Source organism: Schistocerca serialis, chromosome 1 (genome assembly GCF_023864345.2).
Source record: "Schistocerca serialis cubense isolate TAMUIC-IGC-003099 chromosome 1, iqSchSeri2.2, whole genome shotgun sequence".
Classification (NCBI taxonomy): domain Eukaryota; kingdom Metazoa; phylum Arthropoda; class Insecta; order Orthoptera; family Acrididae; genus Schistocerca; species Schistocerca serialis.
This window is the reverse complement of record NC_064638.1, coordinates 1,142,129,119-1,142,150,792: the sequence shown is the minus strand read 5'-3', so window position 1 is coordinate 1,142,150,792 and position 21,674 is coordinate 1,142,129,119. Positions and strand designations below refer to the sequence as shown.

At 42.9% G+C, this 21,674-nt stretch overlaps 1 protein-coding gene across 2 annotated transcripts in view; it reads right to left on the bottom strand.

Moving 5' to 3' along the window:
- LOC126417492 (caspase-1-like) overlaps positions 1-21,674 on the bottom strand; it is a 139,495-nt gene that overhangs the window by 22,194 nt on the left and 95,627 nt on the right. For both annotated transcript variants that reach the window (XM_050085123.1, XM_050085122.1), the window contains one exon: positions 12,711-12,852. In XM_050085123.1, coding sequence (XP_049941080.1) covers positions 12,711-12,852 — 142 coding nt within the window. The remainder of the gene's footprint in view (positions 1-12,710; positions 12,853-21,674) is intronic.

Below are 21,674 nucleotides of genomic sequence, written 5' to 3'. Positions count from 1 at the left end.
AAGTCGTGACCTTCGTCAGACCGAGAAACAACAAGGAACTGTGGCAACGATGGAAGAACCGTCTGTGGCTGAGACTCAGTGAACTTACGTTTGTGAGCAGACATAGTGGAAGGTGAGGAAACCATTGCGGAAGAATCCCCCATGATTACCGGCGTCTCCGATGGCGCGCTCCTCCCTTGTGGGGGCCCTCACCGAGGGCACACCCGCCTTAGGTGATTGTTCACACCTCAGGTCACACCTCCCGACAAACGGACGGAGGGACCAATCGGCACTTTCGGAAGGTATCAGCTCGGGTAATCACCCCTCCCTGGGCCTGGCCTTTACCAGGGGGTACGTACGTGTCCTACCTGTCTACCCGGGGCGGGGAATTACGCGTTACCCCGTCACCGGCTACGCATGGAAGTGCGTGGGTCGGCCTTCAGACACGCACAGGGAGGAAGAAAGAGAAAGGGAAAGGAAAGAAGAGGGGGTCTCAAACGCCGCAGCGGAGAAAAGGGTAAAGAGAAGAGGTAAGGAAAGGAGATGGACAAAGGAAGGAAGAAGACATACAAGCAAGGAAGAAGAAGAATGCGGTACATTTACAAGCGTCCGTCTCCGGACGTAGGCGCAAACCATACTCCCAGAGGGGGAGAAAGTGAAGGAATCAGCCAGAGGTGAGCGGGGGGGGGGGGGGGGGGGTGAAGACAGGGGATGGGGAAGGATGCGGAAAGGGAAGGTATGCAGCCCGGAAAGGAAGGAAGGCCACATTAGCTCGGGGCCCCGTGCTCGCTACGCACGTATCCACAAAAGAGTTGTGGATCCCCTGGGGGGACCTATAGAGAGTGGCAAAATACACGTAATCAAATCGAGAAACTCACACATTTGGGTACGTTTCATATTAACAGCTTTTTCAGTATAAGACAACGACATTTTGATTTTTCATGTAGCAAAACGATTAACGAATAGATTTTTCCCGCAGAAAGTAAAGCACGCCGTAAAGCTGTAGCAAGATTATAGAGAAAAAAATGCTGGGGCCTAATGACTGAAGAAATGAGTACTGTCCTACTAAAAATGAAAATATCGCGTGACTAGGGCCTCCCGTCAGGTAGACCGTTCGTCAGGTGCAAGTCTTTCGGTTTGACGCCATTTCGGCGACTTGCGCTTCGATGGGGATGAAATAATGATGATTAGTACAACGCAACACCTAGTCCCTGAGCGGAGAAAATCTCCGACCCAGCCGGGAATCGAACCCGGGCCCTTAGAATTAACATTCTGACGCGCTGACCACTTTTTTATTTTAATCTCATTTTGTTCGTTTTCGTTCATTGCATCTGCTCGTGGCGGACGTCGTAAGACACTCGTTTCAGTTCGTCGTTGATCCATTAACTCAGTTTTTTTTTTATTACAGAGGACAGCTAACCCTCTGACCGAACACGCTGAGTTACCGTGCCGGCGCACATATCCATCCCAGTCAGGAATCGAACCTGGGCCTGCTGCATGGGAGGCAAGCACGTGACCACGCAGCCAAGCAAGCGGACACTACTCAGCTAGCAGGGGCAGACACTGTCTTGCTTGTCTCTTGCCTTTACCGGTTTTAAGTTTCCTATATTTAATTTCATGTTACACAAAAGAGAAAGTTATTAGCTAATAGGCAATAAAGCGTGCAAATTTACTGAATAGTTCTTATTGTCCCAATTACAAATAATCCCACTCAGTATTAACTGGGTTTTTTGTAAGGCGGGCGAGGGTAGGATGTCAAACCAGGCGACTGACAGCAGGAGAAACACCACAGGACATTTCAGTTTCCATGGTCCTGACTATGGGTTTGATGGCTACCATTACAAAATACACACGTTTGAATTCCTCAGAGCGAAATACAATGACATGCGATAGAAGAATGCTGTGTGAAGATGTGTGGCACTGTACTGTGGCGCATTTAAGACCTTCCTGGAAATATATCTTTTACATATCATACACTTCAGAAAGATGTGTTACAAGATGCATATATTTTTGAAAAATCTATTTTTTAAAATTTTTGACGTCCTATCTCAAATGCTCGGCGGGGTGCGACACTATAAAGCATTTTCCCAGGTTCGGCTGCACACAATAACGAACAAAATAAAACAGTAATTGAACACAGTTTAACTAAATTTCCCTATGATACGCGTTCTGGAAACGGGCGCTCACAATCAATTAGCCTCACACAAAGAAAAAAAGAGTGGATTTCCACCGTCTGATGAAGATTCTGACACCAGAACAACATCAGGAGGTTAAATGTACGCATTGGATAGTTAAGATTACCTGGATCTTAATAATGCTCGCTACTCTAAGGTCTCTCTAGAGCCCTAAGCTTTGTTCTTACGCAACAGTATATCATATTTCACCTGATTCATGTGTCTGGGAATATGCAAGCCTTCCCTGAGAAATGTCTAGTACCACTAATACTCTAAACTGACCGTTCACCTGTCATATTTTCCATTTATTATTTAGAACGGGGTTAGTTTGCCATATACTAACGGTGGTCATTCGCTGCTGATGTTTTGTAGACTCGTATACCCGTCGGGAAGGGAGAAAATCCCCGTAGAAACAGTCCAATCCTTCTTGAATGCATGCCATAAAGTTTATACATGGTCACCGCGGCACTCTGGACAATACCTAGTGCCCAAGGTCACAGGTAATGAACGGATCTGTAATCGTAACAACGTGTGTGTTTCCATGTGCTGTCAAAGAAATGGGGACCCTCAAACTTCATTTGGCCATGTTCTTCCGGAGTTGAAATTTTTAAGGACATTAGTGTACTACTTACAGTCATGCATATATCAAGTAATGAGTTCTTGAATACTCCTCCTCCTTAGGGTAGTAGCCCGCTATCTATCTTTACTTCGCAAGTCACCTTACGGTGTGCCGCACATAGTACTGTGCGCACCACTTGTGATATACACTCAAGAGCCAAAGAAACCGGTACACCTGCCTAATATCGTGCAAGACCCCCGGGAGCACGCAGAAGCGTCGCAACACGACGTGGCACGGACTCGACTCTTCTCTGAAGCAGTGCTGGCGGGAACTCACACCACGAATCCTGCAGATCTGTCCATAAATTCGTAAGAGTACGAGGGGGTGGAGATCTCTTCTGCTTAATAATGTTCATGTCTGGGACGTTTGGGGCTCATCGGAAGTGTGTAAACTCCGAAGAGTGTTTCTGGAGCCACTCTTTGGCAATTTTGGACGTGTAGGATGTGGCATTGTCCTGTTGGAATCGTCAAATTCCGAAGGAATTCACAATGGACATGAATGGATGCAGGTGATCAGACAGGATGCTTACGTACGTGTCACCTGTCAGAGACGTATCTAGACGTATCAGGGATCCCATATCACTCCAACTGCACATGTCCCACACCATTACAGAGCCTCCACAACCTCGAACAGTCCCCTGCTTACATGCAGGGTCCATCGATTCATGAGGCTGTCTCCCTACCCGTACATGTCCATCCGCTAGATACAATTTGTAACGAGACTCGCCCGACCAGCCAACATATTTCCAGTTATCAACAGTCCAATGTCGGTGTTGGCGGGCCCAGGCGAGGCGTAAAATTTTGAGTCGTGCAGTCATCAAGGGTACGCGAGTGAGTCTGGGACTCTGAAAGCCCATATAGATGATGTTTCGTTGAATGGTTCGCACGTTCGACACTTTTTGATGGCTCAGCACTGAAATTTGCAGCAATTTGCGGAACGGTTGCACTTCTGTCACATTGAACGATCCTCTTCAGTCGTCGTTGTTCCCGTTCTTGCAGGATATTTTTTCGCCCTCAAGAATGTCAGAGAATTGATATTTTATGGGATTCCTGAGATCCACGCTACCCTCGTGAAATGGTCGTACGGAAAAATCGCCACTTCATCGCTAACGCGGAGATGTTGTATCCCATCGCTCGTGCGCCGACTACAACACCACGTTCAAAGTCACTTAATTTTGGTAACCTGCCACTGTAGCAGCAGTAACCGATCCAACAACAGCGCCAGACACTTGTTTTGTATAGGCGTTGCCGCCCGCTGCGCCGTATTCTGCCTGTTTACATGGCTGTGTGTTTGAATACCTGTGTATTTGAATACCTGGACCAGTTTCTTTGCACTTACTAAAAGGTACTGCCAAACTTTCAGGAAACATTCCTCACACACAAATAAAGAAAAGAGGTTATGTGGACATGTGTCCGGGAACGCTTAATTTCCACGTTAGAGCTCAAAAAGTTTCGTCAGTACGTACTGTACTTCCTCGATTCACCGCCAGTTGGCCAAATTAAAGGAAGGTAATGTTGACTTCGGTGCTTGTGTTCACATGGGATTCATTGCTCTACAGTAATAGCATCAAGCACATCAGTACGTAGCATCAACAGGTTAGTGTTCATCACGAACGTGGTTTTGCAGTCGGTGCAATGTTCACAAATGCGGAGTTGGCAGATGCCCATTTGATGTATGGATTAGCACGGGGCAATAACCGTGGCGCCGTAGTTTGTATCGAGACAGATTTCCAGAACGAAGGTGTCCCGACTGGAAGACGCTCGAAGCAATTGATCGGCGTCTTAGGGAGCACGGAACATTCCAGCCTATGACTCGCGACTGGGGAAGACCTAGAACGACGAGGACACCTGCAATGGACGAGGCAATTCTTCGTGCAGTTGACCATAACCCTAATGTCAGCGTCAGAGAAGTTGTTGCTGTACCAGGTAACGTTGACCACGTCACTGTATGGAGAGTGCTACGGGAGAACCAGTTGTTTCCGTACCACGTACAGCGTGTGCAGGCACTATCAGCAGCTGATTGGCCTCCACGGGCACACTTCTGCGAATGGTTCATCCAACAATGTGTCAATCCTCATTTCAGTGCAAATGTTTTCTTTACGGATGAGGCTTCATTCTAACGTGATCAAATTGTAAATTTTCACAATCAACATGTGTGAGCTGACGAGAATCCGCACGCAATTGTGTAATCACGTCATCAACACAGATATTCTGTGAACGTTTGCGAAGGGATTGTTGGTGATGTCTTGATTGGGCCCCATGTTCTTCCACCTACGCTCAATGGAGCATGTTATCATGATTTCATACGGGATACTCTACCTGTGCTGCTAGAACATGTGCCTTTACCAGTACGACACAACATGTGGTTCATGCACGATGGAGCTCCTGCACATTTCAGTCGAAGTGTTCGTAGGCTTCTCAACAGATTCGGTGACCGATGGATTGGTAGAGACGGACCAATTCCATGGCCTCCACGCTCTCCTGTCCTCAACCCTCTTGACTTTCATTTATGGGGGCATTTGAAAGCTCTTGTCTACGCAACCCCAATACCAAATGTAGAGACTCTTCGTGCTCTTATTGTGGACGGCTGTGATACAATACGCCATTCTCCAGGGCTGCATCAGTGCATCAGTGCATCAGGGATTCCATGCGACGGAGGGTGGATGCATGTATCCTCGCTAACGGAGGACATTTTGAACATTTCCTGTAACAAAGTGTTTGAAGTCACGATGGTACGTTCTGTTGCTGTGTGTTTCCATTCCATGATTAATGTGATTTGAAGAGAAGTTATAAAATGAGCTCTAACATGGAAAGTAAACGTTTCCGGACGCATGTCCACATAACATATTTTCTTTCTTTGTGTAAGGAATGTTTCCTGAAAGCTTGGCCGTACCTTTTTGTAACACCCTGCATATGGTGTTGGTGGTGCAGGTATAAGTATTTTCATACCTGATACTTTAATATGTACCCACTTCACTCCGTTAGTTGGTGTTTCCCTGCATCTAATAGTCTGTCAGCAAACACATCACATAATTTACTAACTGATGATTTCTGCAGTTTCAATTCAACTGTGAACAGATTGCAGTTACCAGTATAGAACTTCTTGTTTGGCGTCTATGCATCCACACTTCAGTTCAAAATGGTTCAAATGGCTCTGAGCATTATGGGACTTAACATCTATGGTCATCAGTCCCATAGAACTTAGAACTGCTTAAACCTAACTAACCTAAGGACAACACACAACACCCAGTCATCACGAGGCAGAGAACACACTTCAGTATCTGACCCGCTGCCCAGGGGAAAATAAACATTTGTGGCCCTCCTGTGCCTTTTCTACTTGAACATACTAGCACACCTAAAAACATACTCACAATAGCTACAATTATTAGCCTTGAAATGAAGTAAATAAAGATGTAATGTTGTTCAGCACACTATCCTCAGTCATCAGTAGAAATATGTGCCCTAGTACCGCTAACACCCTCGTTACACGTATGTAGGCGAGCTAGTCGGCCGCCAGAATACGGACAAGGTGAGGTGAATTTGTCTGCGAAGTTGTGCGGCCCCAGGGGCCCCAGGAGGATAGTACTCAATGGCCGGCAGGGCCACACAGCCGCTATAGGCAACCCAGGTGCGTTGGAAAACGACCAGATACGGGGGAAAACCCTTAAGCTGGGAAGCTGTCACTCGCACGGCCTTTATGCAGAAGATGCTCCAAGAGATGGCGGATTGTCACACAACTTTAAAGATGGCCAAGTTATAGCTCTCTGAGATTCGACAATAAATCACATCAAATATCAATGCAAATCTGAATTTGTTTGCCATCTCAGGAAAGTGAGCACATGCAAAGACATAACAATACCTCAACAGCTATAACACTGCAGAAGTGAATATTTCACGTGAATAAACTTTTACACAGTGAACATCTGAATTAACAACTTTTAACCGCTTCAGGCGATTTCAACGACCGATACCTCAGATGACAGCATTACACTACAGATATCATCGCTGAAAGCTACGTATTTGTATCTATTTTACTCATTGATTTACGACGTTTTTTTACATCATTTTCATTATGCAAGTGTGTCACAACATCGTATTCTCCACATTAAGGCAGCAGTTGAATTCAGCTTGAATACCTCATATTTTGTTATGCATGTGGTTTTTGACTGAATAGTTTACTAGTTTGCCAGTAACTATAATTGCCATTAAAAATTGGTGCTAATTTAAAAGTGGTCAACCGCAAGTGTTAGCGGACACCACCTATGTAAAATAATGTCAAAAGACGCTTGGGACAAGCAGACCGAAATAATTCTTAATATTCACTGAAGCGCCAAAGAAACTGGTACAGGCATGCGTATTCAAATACTGTATACAGATACGTAAACAGATAGTATACGGTGCTACGGTCGGCAACGCCTATATAAGACAACAAGTGTCTGGCGCAGGTGTTAGATCGGATACTGCTGCTACAGTGGCAGGTTACCAAAATTTAAGTGACTTTGTACGTGGTGTTACAGTCGGTGCACGAGCGATGGGACACAACACCTCTGAGGTAGTGATGAAGTGGCGATTTTCCCGTACGACCATTTCACGAGGGTAGCGTGAGTATCAGGAATCCCATAAAATATCAAATCTCTGATATAGCTGAGGCCGGGAAAAGATCCTTGCAAGAACTGGATCTAAGACGACTGAAGAGAATCGTTCAGCGTGACAGAAGTGCAACCCTTCCGCAAATTGCTGCAAATTTCAGTGCTGAGCCATCAAAAAGTGTCAGCGTGCGAACCAATCAACTAAACATCATCGAAAAAATGGTTCAAATGGCTCTGAGCACTATGGGACTTAACATCTGAGGTCATCAGTCCCCTAGAACTTAGAACTACTTAAACCTAACTAACCTAAGGACATCATACACATCCATGCCCGAGGCAGGATTCGAACCTGCGACCGTAGCAGTCGCGCGGTTCTGGACTGAGCGCCTAGAACCGCTAGACCACCGCGGCCGGCTAAACATCATCGATATGGACTTTCAGAGCCGCAGGCCCACTCGTGTTTCCTTGATGACTGCACGACACAAAATTTTAAGCCTCGCCTGGGCCCGTAAACACCGACATTGGACTGTTGATAACTCGAAACATGTTGGCTGGTCGGACGAGTGTCGTTTCAAATTGTATCGAGCGGATGGACGTGTACGGGTAGGGAGACAACCTCATGAATCCATGGACCATGCATGTCAGCAGGGACTATTCAAGGTTGTGGAGGCTCTGTAATGGTGTGGGACGTGTGCAGTTGGAGTTGTAAGGAACCCCTGATACATCTAGATACGACTCTGACAGGTGACATGTGCGTAAGCATCCTGCCTCATCACCTGCATCCATTCATGTCCATTGTGCATTCCGACGGACTTCGGCAATTTCAGCAGGACAATACGACACCCCATAGGTCCTAAATTGTTACATAGTGGCTCCAGAAACACTCTTAGGAGTTTAAACACTTCCACTAGCCACCAAACTCCCCAGACATGAACATTATTGAACATATCTCGGATGCCTTGCAACGTGCTGTTCAGAATAGCTCTACACCCCTCGTACTCTTACGGATTTATGGACAACGCTGCAGGATTCATGGTGTCCATAACCTCCAGCACTACTTCAGACATTAGTCGAGTCCATGCCACGTCGTGTTGCGTCACTTCTGCTTGCTCGCAGGGGCCCTACACTATATTAGGCAGGTGTTCCAGTTTCTTTGGCTCTTCAGTGTACAGCGAGAACCTTTTGTCATTTATCGTGAGCGCACCTGCGCAAGAATACTGGCTTATTTATTTATGGAAAAACCTTGATTTATAATTATTGTAAATTATCTGAGATTTGCAGAATGTTTGTAAGACTTCTGTATTTAAATACTCTTATAATACATTAGTTTAATGTGGGGAAGTGGTTAAGTGAGTCAAATTATGTCTGTAGAGCTTGAAAACGATGTATTCTTGCTGGGGATGGCCTTCAGCCAATGAGAGTTGGACTGTGGTGGAATACTGCTGGAGTCAAGTGGAAACTGGGACTTCCCGAGTGAAGAGCTCAAGGGAGCTGGAAGAAGATAGAGCTGTTTGTGGAAACGTGCGTGATTCTGACGTATAGGTGGTAGATTCTTGGCGGTGAACAGCCGTTATGAGACTATAACTTTCTGAGACCCTTTTACGGGAGTGCTGGAAGAAGGAGACTGATATGGTAATGTGCGTGATTCAGTGATGTATGATTCTAGACGGAACTGCCGCTACAATGCCCAACTTTTCAAGGGACTCTAACTAACGAGAGATCCAAGCGTGCTACGCTTATATCACGGAACTGTTGACAGATAGAGTGTGGGTTATTATTTTCGGTATGGCTCATGTTAATTTGTGAATCATCCTGTTAAATTCTGAACTGTTTTGAGCTGATGAATACTTTATATGCTGTGATCACGAAATGGGCTTCCAAGGGGAGGCCACGACGTTTGGAACGCAGATTTACTGCAAACTTCGTACACTCGTAGTACTCCATGAGGACAAGAAAATGTGTAAGCAGTAGCGCGTACTTCTCAAGCGTTATTGAGAAAATCGCAAGATGATTTCGGTCATCAAATATGTTCCTGTGCGTGGACATTTTTACCACGAAGCGGCAGCAGCCGAGGATATCGGCACTGTAGCTCAGCGTGTTCGGCCAGAGAGCTGTTTGGTCTCTGTAATAAAGAAACACTGAATGGAAGGATCACCAAACGAATTTGAACGAACGTCATGTGGCGTCCGCAACACCCAAACACAACGATGAAAAACGAACAAAATGAAAAAAGAAAAAAGTGGTTAGCGTTCAAGCCCCGTAGTCGCTGAATCGAGTCGTGTTTGTCAGTTTTCTTTTTAATTTTCAACACAGTCATTTCCTTTACTATATATATTACAATTGATATAATGGGAAAATACGTGTAATCGGATGAAATTTTATTAAATTTACAATGTTATTTGGCAGTCTACAAATTTTTATTATTACAAATAATATAATATTCATAACTATCGACTAGTAAACGACCAACCGCATAAAGTGATACTGAAAATGTATGTTCGTCCGTGATTTGAGAAATCCCTTATACCTAGATGGAGCCCGAAACTACTTGTTACCGGCAAGTTTTGACAGGCACAGACGGCTTTCGAAAGATGTACAATCAATCGTCGGTTTCGACATTACGAGTACAAGTTGCAGGATGGTATTTTTCGTAAAAACATGGGAAACAAAGTTAAACGGCACCAACTGCATTGAATAAATGCTATGTTTCCGCATACGCAACGTCTTTTGAGTTTTTCTGTGGAAAAACAAACCTCGTTAACATTTTCAAAAACCTCTCTGTCAGCTGATAATTTGGAAGCAAACCATGCATAACGCAGTGCTCCCTTAAATACCGGCGCTGATAATTGGTCATGCAGTTTCGAGTGTATTTTAATAGGGTCTTCACGAGAAGAACTTTCTCATTCTCATTCGATTAAATACGAACAATTTAGAAGACACGGACAAGCACACATTTTCAGTATCACTTTATGCCATTGGTCGTTTACTAGTCGATAGTTATGAATATTATATTATTTGCGATAGTAAAAATTTGTAGACTGCCAAATAACATGGTAAATTTAATAAGAGTTCATCCGATTACACGTATTTTCCCATTATATCAATTGTAATATATATAGTAAAAAAATGACTGTGTTGAAAATTAAAAAGAAAACTGACAAACAGGACTCGATTCAGCGACTACGGGGCTTGAACGCTAACCACTTTTTTTCTTTTTTCATTTTGTTCGTTTTTCATCGTTGTGTTTGGGTGTTGCGGACGCCACATGACATCCGTTCAAATTCGTTTGGTAATCCTTCCATTCAGTGTTTTTTTTATTACAGAGACCAAACAGCTCTCTGGCCGAACACGCTGAGCTACAGTGCCGATATCCTCGGCTGCTGCCGCTTCGTGGTAAAAATGTCCACGCACAGGAACATATTTGATGACCGAAATCATCTTGCGATTTTCTCAATAACGCTTGAGAAGTACGCGCTGCTGCTTACACATTTTGTTGTCCTCATGGAGTACTACGAGTGTACGAAGTTTGCAGTAAATCTGCGTTCCAAACGTCGTGGCCTCCCCTTGTTAGTTTTCCCGAGTCCTTGGTGACTGTTTAGTTTGGGGATATTTCTACCATTCTCGTAACGCTCTCGACGTAACTTTACTGCATTTGATAAGCGTATTATCTGTCTGTATTTTAACAGAATATCGTAGGACCATTTCTCGTTTATTCGAGATGTCCTTTCTTGAATAAACCTTATTCAGCATAATCCTCTGTCGCCTACATCAGTTACATACGTTATAATAGAAATCTTGTTGTTAGATTATTCGGTTTAAATTTTACTTTGTATTCTGTGTATTTTATTAACTCGCAATTCTATCCAATGCATAGACTATTTGACTTTAAGATCACAGCTAGAGTTTATTTTTTGCAACGAATTACCTGAGGGGCATGAAAGCAGACGTGCTCGGTTTGACCCTATGACTACATCTAGATATTAGTTTTTTAACAGAGCCGTGCATAGCCCAAGTAAACAAGTACGAGTAATCGGAGGTAAAGAAGCAACTGGTTTGCACGTATGGGATGCTGTTTAGGAAGAGAAACTACTCAGCAGTAGCCGCTAGGTACAGTCGCAATTGACAAATTAGTGTGTGTGTGTGTGTGTGTGTGTGTGTGGAAAAGAGAGTGGACTGGAAAACCAGAAGACTTGTAAATTCATTATATCTTAATCAAAAAGTTTCAATTAAAGTGAGAGGAGAAAGTACAAACTGGATCGGACTAGGAAAAGGAGTAAGACAAGAATGCTGTCCATCACCTACTCTTTTCAACCTCTACTTGGAAAATATGATTGACCAATGCTCATTAGATGACAAAGGCGTAGAAATTGGAGGAAGAAGAGTAGGGTGTTTGAGGTTTGCTGATGACATGGTCCTTCTAGCCACAGAGGAAAAAGAATTACAGGATTTGGTGGACACCACTGAAACTAACGGAAAAAATATGGAATGAAAATTAACACAAATAAAACAAAAATATTGGCACTAGGAGGAAATAAGGAAATAAAAATTATTCTGAATGGAGAAATACCAGAACAGGTACAAAATTTTAAGTATCTTGGAAACAGGATAAACGCCGACTGGAGGTGCACCACAGAAATTAAAACAAGGATAGCAATGGCAAAAGAGGCGTTTTATAAGAAAAGGAGAATTTTCTGCAGCGGCCTGGACAGAGAACTCAGGAAGAGACTCATAAAATGTCTTGTGTGGAGTGTTCTTCGATATGGCGCTGAAACATGGACTATGAGGAAGAAAGACAGAGAAAGGCTGGAGGCTTTTGAGATCTGGACATGGCGGAGGATGGAAAGAATAAGTTGGACGGACAGAGTAAAAAGTGTGAGAGGAGTGGGAGAGAAAAGACAGTTACTAGATGTAATAAAGAGAAGAAAAAGAAACTAGATTGGGCATATATTAAGAAAGAATGACGGACTGATCAAAACAGTTTTAGAAGGTTATGTAGAAGGGAAAAGGAAGCGAGGAAGGAAGAGATTCCAGATACTGGATGACATGATGGACAGTACAACATACAGCAGCCTTAAGAAGGAAGCAATGGATCGCACAAAATGGAGAGGCAAAGGACCTGCTAATATAGCAGATAACTGATGATAATGTGTGTGTGTGTGGGTGTCACGTTTATATAAATTTGTTATATAATTAATGGGTATATGCAGAAAACTTTGATAAATTTTCTAAATTTTTTGTTAGCAGTTACAATACACAAACATTTTTGCCCGCAGCGTCTCTCAGAATAAGGAAAGACTTTGAAACGTAGGCAACCTTTAAGTCAAACATATGGAAATTGTCGAGGCCGTACCTTCGAATGTCGAGTGTGAAACGATGATGTCGGCGTAAGAAGGCACTGGGTAAGTGAGCTCCTCGGCGCGGCCATTGTCGGGCGCGTCTGCAGTGAGGTCGCTCACCGTCACGCCGGCATCGGTACCTGTTCCCCTACACGCCTGCAACACAAAGAGAGCGCTCCATCCGGGATTCATAACAGAAACACATGAGGGTGGTAGTGAAGATTCAGCCAGGTCGGTGGGTTACTGGAGCCCCTTGCATCATCATCCACTGCAACAGAGAATTGATTTACAATTTTGTGTGGCTGTAAGAAGTAAGCTCAGTGGAACACGTATTTATCACTGCCTGTAAATACTACACTAGTGGCTGTGTAGCACTGTATACAGGGTGTTACAAAAAGGTACGGCCAAACTTTCAGGAAACATTCCTCACACACAAATAAAGAAAAGATGTTATGTAGACATGTGTCCGGAAACGCTTAATTTCCATGTTAGAGCTCATTTTAGTTTCGTCAGTATGTACTGTACTTCCTCGATTCACCGCCAGTTGGCCCAATTGAATGAGGTAATGTTGACTTCGGTGCTTCTGTTGACATGCGACTCATTGCTCTACAGTACTAGCATCAAGCACATCAGTACGTAGCATCAGCAGGTTAGTGCTCATCACGAACGTGGTTTTGCAGGCAGTGCAATGTTTACAAATGCGGAGTTGGCAGACGCCCATTTGATGTATGGATTAGCACGGGGCAATAGCCGTGGCGCGGTACGTTTGTATTGAGACAGATTTCCAGAACGAAGGTCTCCCGACAGGAAGACGCTCGAATCAATTGATCGGCGTCTTAGGGAGCACGGAACATTCCAGCCTATGATTCGGGACTGGGGAAGACCTAGAACGACGAGGACACCTGCAATGGACGAGGCAATTCTTCGTGCAGTTGACCATAACCCTAATGTCAGCGTCAGAGAAGTTGCTGCTGTACAAGGTAACGTTGACCACGTCACTGTACGGAGAGTGCTACGGGAGAACCAGTTGTTTCCGTACCATGTACAGCGTGTGTAGGCACTATCGGCAGCTGATTGGCCTCCACGGGTAAACTTCTGCGAATGGTTCATCCAACAATGTGTCATTTCAGTGCAAATGTTCTCTTTACGGATGAGGCTTCATTCCAACGCGATCAAACTGCAAATTTTCACAATCAACATGTGTGGGCTGACGAGAATCCGCACGCAATTGTGCAATCACGTCATCAACACAGATTTTCTGTGAATGTTTGGGCAGGCATTGTTGGTGATGTCTTGATTGGGCCCCATGTTCTTCCACCTACGCTCAATGGAGCATGTTATCATGATTTCATACGGGATACTCTACCTGTGCTGCTAGAACATGTGCCTTTACAAGTACGACACAACATGTGGTTCATGCACGATGGAGCTCCTGCTCATTTCAGTCGAAGTGTTCGTACGCTTCTCAACAACAGATTCGGTGACCGATGGATTGGTAGAGGCAGACCAATTCCATGGCCTCCACGCTCTCCTAACATCAACCCTCTTGAATTTCATTTATGGGGGCATTGTCTACGCAAACCCGGTACCAAACGTAGAGACTCTTCGTGCTCATACTGTGGACGGCTGTGATACAATACGCCATTCTCCAGGGCTGCATCAGCGCATCAAGGATTCCATGCAACGGAGGGTGGATGCATGTATCCTCGCTAACGGAGGACATTTTGAACATCTCCTGTAACAAAGTGTTTGAAGTCACGCTGGTACGTTCTGTTGCTGTGTGTTTCCATTCCATAATTAATGTGATTTGAAGAGAAGTAATAAAATGAGCTCTAACATGGAAAGTAAGCGTTTGCGGACACATGTCCACATAACATATTTTCTTTCTTTGTGAGTGAGGAATGTTTCCTGAAAGTTTGGCCGTACCTTTTTGTAACACCCTGTATACTGCAAAATGGGTACCGGGAGACATGATCCTGCACCGCTGACACAAGTGACACAATGTCTGTTAAAGAAGAGGTGTGTCTGTGTCTTTGTCAACCGAGAACAGTAAAATGTGTTTACGCCGGCCGGTGTGGCCGAGAGGTTCTAGGCGCTTCAGTCTGGAACCGCGCGACCGCTACGGTCACCCTCGTTATTTCTACAGTGTGGTCAAAAAGGACGGAGCAGCTGAGAGAGATTCAGACAACTTTTGACCTTGGAAGAGGTAATTGTCCCTAAAAGGTGCAGGAATCAGCAATGACCGACGGCATGAGAATGTAGAAGGCAACACAAATCACTGCACGTATCTACAAGACATACGGCCTGTGAGTGAGAAGTTGCATGATAATCTCTCCACTATGTAACCGTTCCCGACTAGAAAAGCAATCGGATCTGTGGGAAGGAAGTGCAAAGTGAGCGATGTCTATAAGAAAAAGACTGAATAACAAAACAGAGTTTGTCGCAAGATGGCGTCAGTCGTCCAGCAGCCGCACGAGCAACAGCAAGGAGCCACAGAGATGCCGCGTCATAACATGAGGAGGAGGCGTTCACGCCACACAGTTTATAAAGCTGTAGACAACATTGATATTAATGTCAATAGTGTTAATGGACAGGTGTTTTTGCACGGCCCTGCTGTTTTTTGTGGTGGAGTGTTTAATTTTACTCTACAAAATAATGATCAGAATAGAGTGTGAAATGTTGGAAATCTGTATGTGGCACGGAAGAAATAAAATTTGAAAAGGGAAATACAATAGTTCCGTCCGTATATAGTGCAGGACCATGAAATGAAACGGAATGAAGATGATGATTTATGATCAGACGAATATAAGATAATATCAACAGTAGCAGCAAATAGTGTTGCGTGAGTAGGCTTCATAAAGAATAAGGAAGTAGGCCACAGAGTAGGGTACTATTAACATTTCGGGGATAAGATTATTTTCATCAGATTCAGCAGCAAACCAACAACAACATTTCAGGTAAGTCACAAGATGAAGATGAAAAGGCAGAGATGATGTGTTAGGATATTGAAAGAGTATTCAGTAAGTAAAGGGATATGAAAATCACAATTCTGGGTTATTTGAACGCTGTAGCAAATGGTTCAAATAGCTCTGAACATTATGGGACTTAACTTCTGAGGTCATCAGTCCCTAGAACTACTTAAACCTAACCAACCTAAAGGCATCACACACATCCATGCCCGAGGCAGGATTCGAACCTGTTACCATAGCGGTCGCGCTGTTCCAGACTGTAGCGCCTAGAACCGCTTGGCCACTCCGGTCGGCGAACGCTGTAGCAGGTCCGGGAGGGCGAGGGGGTGGAGGGGGGGGGGGGCGGATACAGACGTACAGGACAATAGGCTACCGGTAGTCGGAATGACGGAAGAAAGAGACTAAGTCAGTTCAGCTATAAATTTCAACAAGTAACAGTGAATATGCGGTTAAAAAATGACAAGAGGAGGATGTATACTTGCAAATAGCCTGGACACATGGGGAGATTCCAGATACGTTACACCATGGTAAGGCAGAGATTCTGAAGTTAGATGTTGGATTGTAAGGCGCTCTCTGGAGTAGATATCACAATTTAGTAATGATGAAAAATAGGCTTTAGGCTAACACACGCGTCCGGAAGAATCGATGTGGAAAGAACTGGAATGACGAAGTGCTTTTGAAGTCCTCAAACGATGGAAAATCCGACAATAATGAATACTACAATACGTAGTTCAGTTGAAGAGGGTGGTCATCTCTAAAGGCGATAATAACTGAAGTTGACCAGACAAATATAGGTACGAGGAAGTCATTTGCGAACAAATCTCGCGTAACGGGGGAAAATATCCATTTAACCGTCGAAACAAAGAAGTACAAAACTGTTCAGGAAAGAACAGAAACACTACAATGTAAGTCACTTATGAATGAAATAAATAAGTACAGGGAAGTCAAGGCAAAAACGACTACAGAAAATCTTTGAAAAAATCGAGAAAGATATAGTCGTCCGAAGGACCGTTTCAGTGCATGAAAAACTGAAACTAACCACCAAGGAAATTAAAATCTAAAGCATTAGTATTAAGGGGGATAGGACGTCAAACGGGACGACTTGGAGCAGGAGTGACACCACAGGAATTTTTAACTTCCACTGTCTATACTTTTAAAAATAAATTCATAAAACTTTGTCAGAATGACCAGAAACGATTCAGGATTTACACGTATAGTGGTGCAAGTTCAAAAATATAAGAAAATAATTTATTTTTTTACATTTGTATTTCACCTTCTTTTCACTTACCATTGGCTGCATTTGTTGCTATAGGTACACTTTTCTTCATAAATAAGGGAGATTATTCGATTAATTTTGCACAGCATACAAACCATTCTTACAGGTGTATGAAACTCTAGAATTTTCCAAATATATTAAAAACTGTGGTAAAAATTGAGATAATTAACGGTAATATTTGAGTTTTTTCTAAACATAAAGTTTAAAATGTAACAGTACATTCACTTTTTCATAAATTAAATAATTTCTAGAGCTTCGTACACCTGTAAGTATGGTTTGTATGCTGTGCAAAATTCATGGAAGAATCTCTCTTACTTATGAAGGAACTTGTACCTATAGCAACAAACGCAGCCAATAGAAGTGAAAAAATAATGAACATTCACATGTAAAAAAAAATTATTTTGTTATTTTTTTTTTTGAACTTCCACTGCTATAATTGTAAATCCTGAATCCTTCCTGGGCATGCTACCAAAGTTTTATGAATTTATTCGAGAAAGTATAGACAGTGGAAATTAAAATGTCCTGTGGTGTCTCTCCTGCTCCAAGACGGCCCGTTTGACGTCCTACCCCCCTTAAGAGTGCAAGAGGAATTCCACTCTGATGAAACTCAGAGAAAAGAGCAAATAGATGGAATGATATGATAAAAGAAGAAATGGGAAGCGACGTGGAAGGCAGAGGGGATTTATATTTACATTTACAGGGATACTCTGCAAATCCATTTCAGTGCCTGGCGGAGGGTTCATCGAAACACCTTCACAATAACTCTCTATTATTCCAATCTTGTACAGCGCGCGGAAAAAACGAACACCTGTATGTTTCCATGCGAGCTCTTATTTCCCTTATTTTATTATAATGATCGTGCCTCCCTATACAGGTCGGCGTCAAAAAGTATTTTCGGATTCGCAGGAGAAAGTTGATGATCGAAATTTCGTGAGAAGATTACGCCACCCCAAATCTTGTATCATTTCAGTGACACTCTCTCCCCTATTTCCCGATAATACAAAACGTGGTGCTTTTCTTTGAACTTTCTCGATGTACCCCGTCAGTCCTATCTGGTAAGAATCCCACACTGTGCAGCAGGAATCTAAAAAAGGACGAATAAGCATAGTGTAGTCAGTCTCCTTAGTAGATCTGTTACATTTTCTAAGTGTCCTGCCAATAAAACGCAGTCGTTGGTTAGACTTCCCCAGAATATTTTCCATATGTTCCTTCCAATTTAAGGTGTTCGTAATTGTAATTCCTAGGTATTTAGTTGTATTTTTGGCCTTTAGATTTGACTCATTTAGCGCGTAATCGAAGTATAACGGATTCCTTTTTGCACTCATGTGGATGACGTCACGCCTTTCTTTATTTAGGGTCGAATTGCCAATTTTGCACCGTACAGATATCTTTTCTAAATCGTTTGACAATCTTTTTTGATCTTCTGATGACTTTACTAGTCGATAAACGACAGCATCATCTGCAAACAGCCTAATATGGCTGCTCAGATTGTCTCCTAAATCGTTTGCATAGATGAAGAACAGCAAAGGGCCTATAACACTACCTTGGGAAACGCCACAAATCACTTCCGTTTTACTCGATGACTTTCCGTCAGTTACTACGAACTGTGATCTCTCTGACAGGAAATCAGAATCCAGTCGCATAACTGAAACGATATTCCATAAGCACGCAATATGATAACAGGCAGCTTGTGAAGTACAGTGTCAAAAGCCTTCTGGAAATCTAGAAATTCGGAAACAATTTGAAATCTTTTTCCATAACACTGAAAAATTGTTGTGAGTAAAGAGCTAATTGTGTTTCACAGGAACAACGTTTTCTAAATCCGTGTTGACTAGGTATCATTACACCATTTTCTTCGAGGTAATTCATAATATTCGAACACAAAACTGCTGCATATCGACGTTAATGATATGGGCCTCTAATTTAGTGAATTATTGATATTGCCTTTCTTGAATATTGGCGTGACGTGTGCTACTTTCCAGTCTTTGGTTACGGATGTTTCCTCGAGCGAGCGGTTGTATATAATTGTTTAGTATGGAGCTATTGCATCAGCATGCTCTGAAAGGAACCTTGATATTGCCTCTCTTGAATATTGGCGTGACCTGTGCAACTTTCCAGTCTGTGGGTACGGATGTTTCGTCGAGCGGGCGGTTGTATATAATTGTTTAGTATGGAGCTATTGCATCAGCATGCTCTGAAAGGAACCTAATTGGTATACTTTTTGGACCTGAAGCCTTGCTTTTATTAAGTGGTTTAAATTGGTTTACTACTACGAGGATATCTACTTCTAAGTTACCCATGCTGGCAGCTACTCTTGATTCGGATTCTGGAATATTTACTTCGTCTTCTTTGGTGGAGGAATTTCGGACGGCTGTGTTTCGTAAGTCTGCTTTAGCAGCACTGTCATCGACAGTATTTCGATTGCCATCGTGCAGAGAAGGCACTGATTGTAGTTCACCGATGGTATATTTTATATAAGGCCGGAATCTCGTTGTGAAAACTATTATAAGCATTGAGGTCCGCGCTAAATTTACAGCTTCCGCAAAAGGTTGCCAATCTTGGGGTTTTGCGCCTGTCTGAATTTGGATTGATTTTTTTCGTTGTTCCTGTAACAGTGTTCTGACCCATTTTGTGTACCAACGAGGATCAGCTCCGTTTCTTAATTTATTTCGTATATATCTCTCGATTGCTGCCGATGTTATTTCTTTGAATTCAAGCCACATCTGGCGTACACTTACATTGTTAATATGTAAGGAGTGGGGATTGTCTCTCAGGAAGGCATCAAGTGAACTTTTATCTGTTTTATCGAATTGGTATGTTTTTCTTTATTTTTGGAGGATTTGGTGGTTGCAATATTCAGTCTCGCTACGACAACCCTGTGTTCAGTAATCCCTGTATCCGTTTTGATGCTTGTTATTAGCTCAGGATCTAGCATTAAAGTCAAACTTAACCTGAGCTCTGAAATACTTGCCATCAAATAAGGTCCTCAAGCTGCAGGCAAGAATAATATACAGTAGAATGGAAAAGAAAACAGAGGATCTCTTAGACGAGACCTGTTTGTCTTTCGGATGGGTAAGGGGACCAGAGAGTCGGCTCTGACGTTGCTACTAATAGTCGAAGCAAGTTTTAAGAAAACTCAAGTCACGTTCATAGGGTACGTCGACCTACAAAAATGAGAGTTCAGTAACTAGGAGGGAACAGTTAGAATGGAAGATCAAGAACGAAGACTTCGGATAAAAAGGGTGAAAGACAGGGATGTAGTCTTTCACCTCTGCTGTTCAGTCCACAAAAATCAACTGTTGATGCAGAAGAGCCCGGACCAGAGGATGACGAACGGTAATAGATGCTGATTAAATTAGAGGTTAGATTAGATTACTACTTGTTCCATAGATCATGAATACGACACTTCGTAATGATGTGGAATGTGTCAGGTTAATAAAAGATGTCTATCCAAGATATTACATTACACAAGATATCACATGACACTTAATATTTTCAATTTTTTGGTGGGGGGTGGGGAAATTACCCACTTACTATATCCAAAAATTCATCTAATGAGTAGAAGGAGTTGCCATTCAGAAATTCTTTTAATTTCCTTTTAAATGCTGTATGGCTGTCAGACTTTTGATGCTATTAGGTAAGTGACCAAAGACCTTTGTGGTTGCATAATATACCCCCTTCTGAGCCACAGTTAGATTTAACCTTGAGTAGTGAAGATCATCCTTTCTCGTAGTGTTGTAGCCATGTACACTGCTATTACTTTTGAGTTCGTTCGGATTGTTAATAACAAATTTCGTAAGCGAATATATATAATTTACTGAGATGTATATCGCCAAAATTTGCAATGACCCTAATAGCATAAGTAGCTGAACTCAAACGTTTCAGCAGATCTTCAGTGTGTTTTTTCCAGTTCAACCCCTCATCAATGCATACACCTAGAAATTTTGAATATTCTACCTTAACTAACGATTTCTGATCGAAGTCTATGTTTATTAATAGTGTCATTCCTTTTACTGTGTGGAACAGTATATACTGTGTTTTGGCAAAGTTTAATGAGAGCCCATTTGCAGAGAACTACTTAATGATTTTCTGAAAAACATCGTTTACAATTTCCTCAGTTAATTCTTGCCTGTTGGGTGTGATAGCTATACTTGTATCATCGGCAAAAAGTACCAGCTTTGCATCTTCGTGAATATAGATGGCAGGTCACTAATATACAGGGTGGTCCATTGATAGTGACCGGGACAAATATCTCACGAAATAAGCATCAAACGAAAAAACTACAAAGAACGAAACTCGTCTAGCTTGAAGGGGGAAACCAGATGGCGCTATAGTTGGCCCGCTAGATGGCGCTGCCATAGGTCAAACGGATATCAACTGCGTTTTTTTCAAATAGGAAGCCCCATTTTTATTACATATTCGTGTAGCACGTAAAGAAATACGAATGTTTTAGTTGGACCACTTTTTTCGCTTTGTGATAGATGGCGTTGTAATAGTCACAAACGTATAAGTACGCGGTATCACGAAACATTCCGCCAGTGAGGACGGTATTTGCTTCATGATACGTTTCCCGTGTTAAAATGGAACGTTTACCAATTGCGGAAAAGGTCGATATCGGGTTGATGTATGGCTATTGTGATCAAAATGCCCAACGGGCGTGTGCTATGTATGCTGCTCGGTATCCTGGACGACATCATCCAAGTGTCCGGACCGTTCGCCGGAAAGTTACGTTA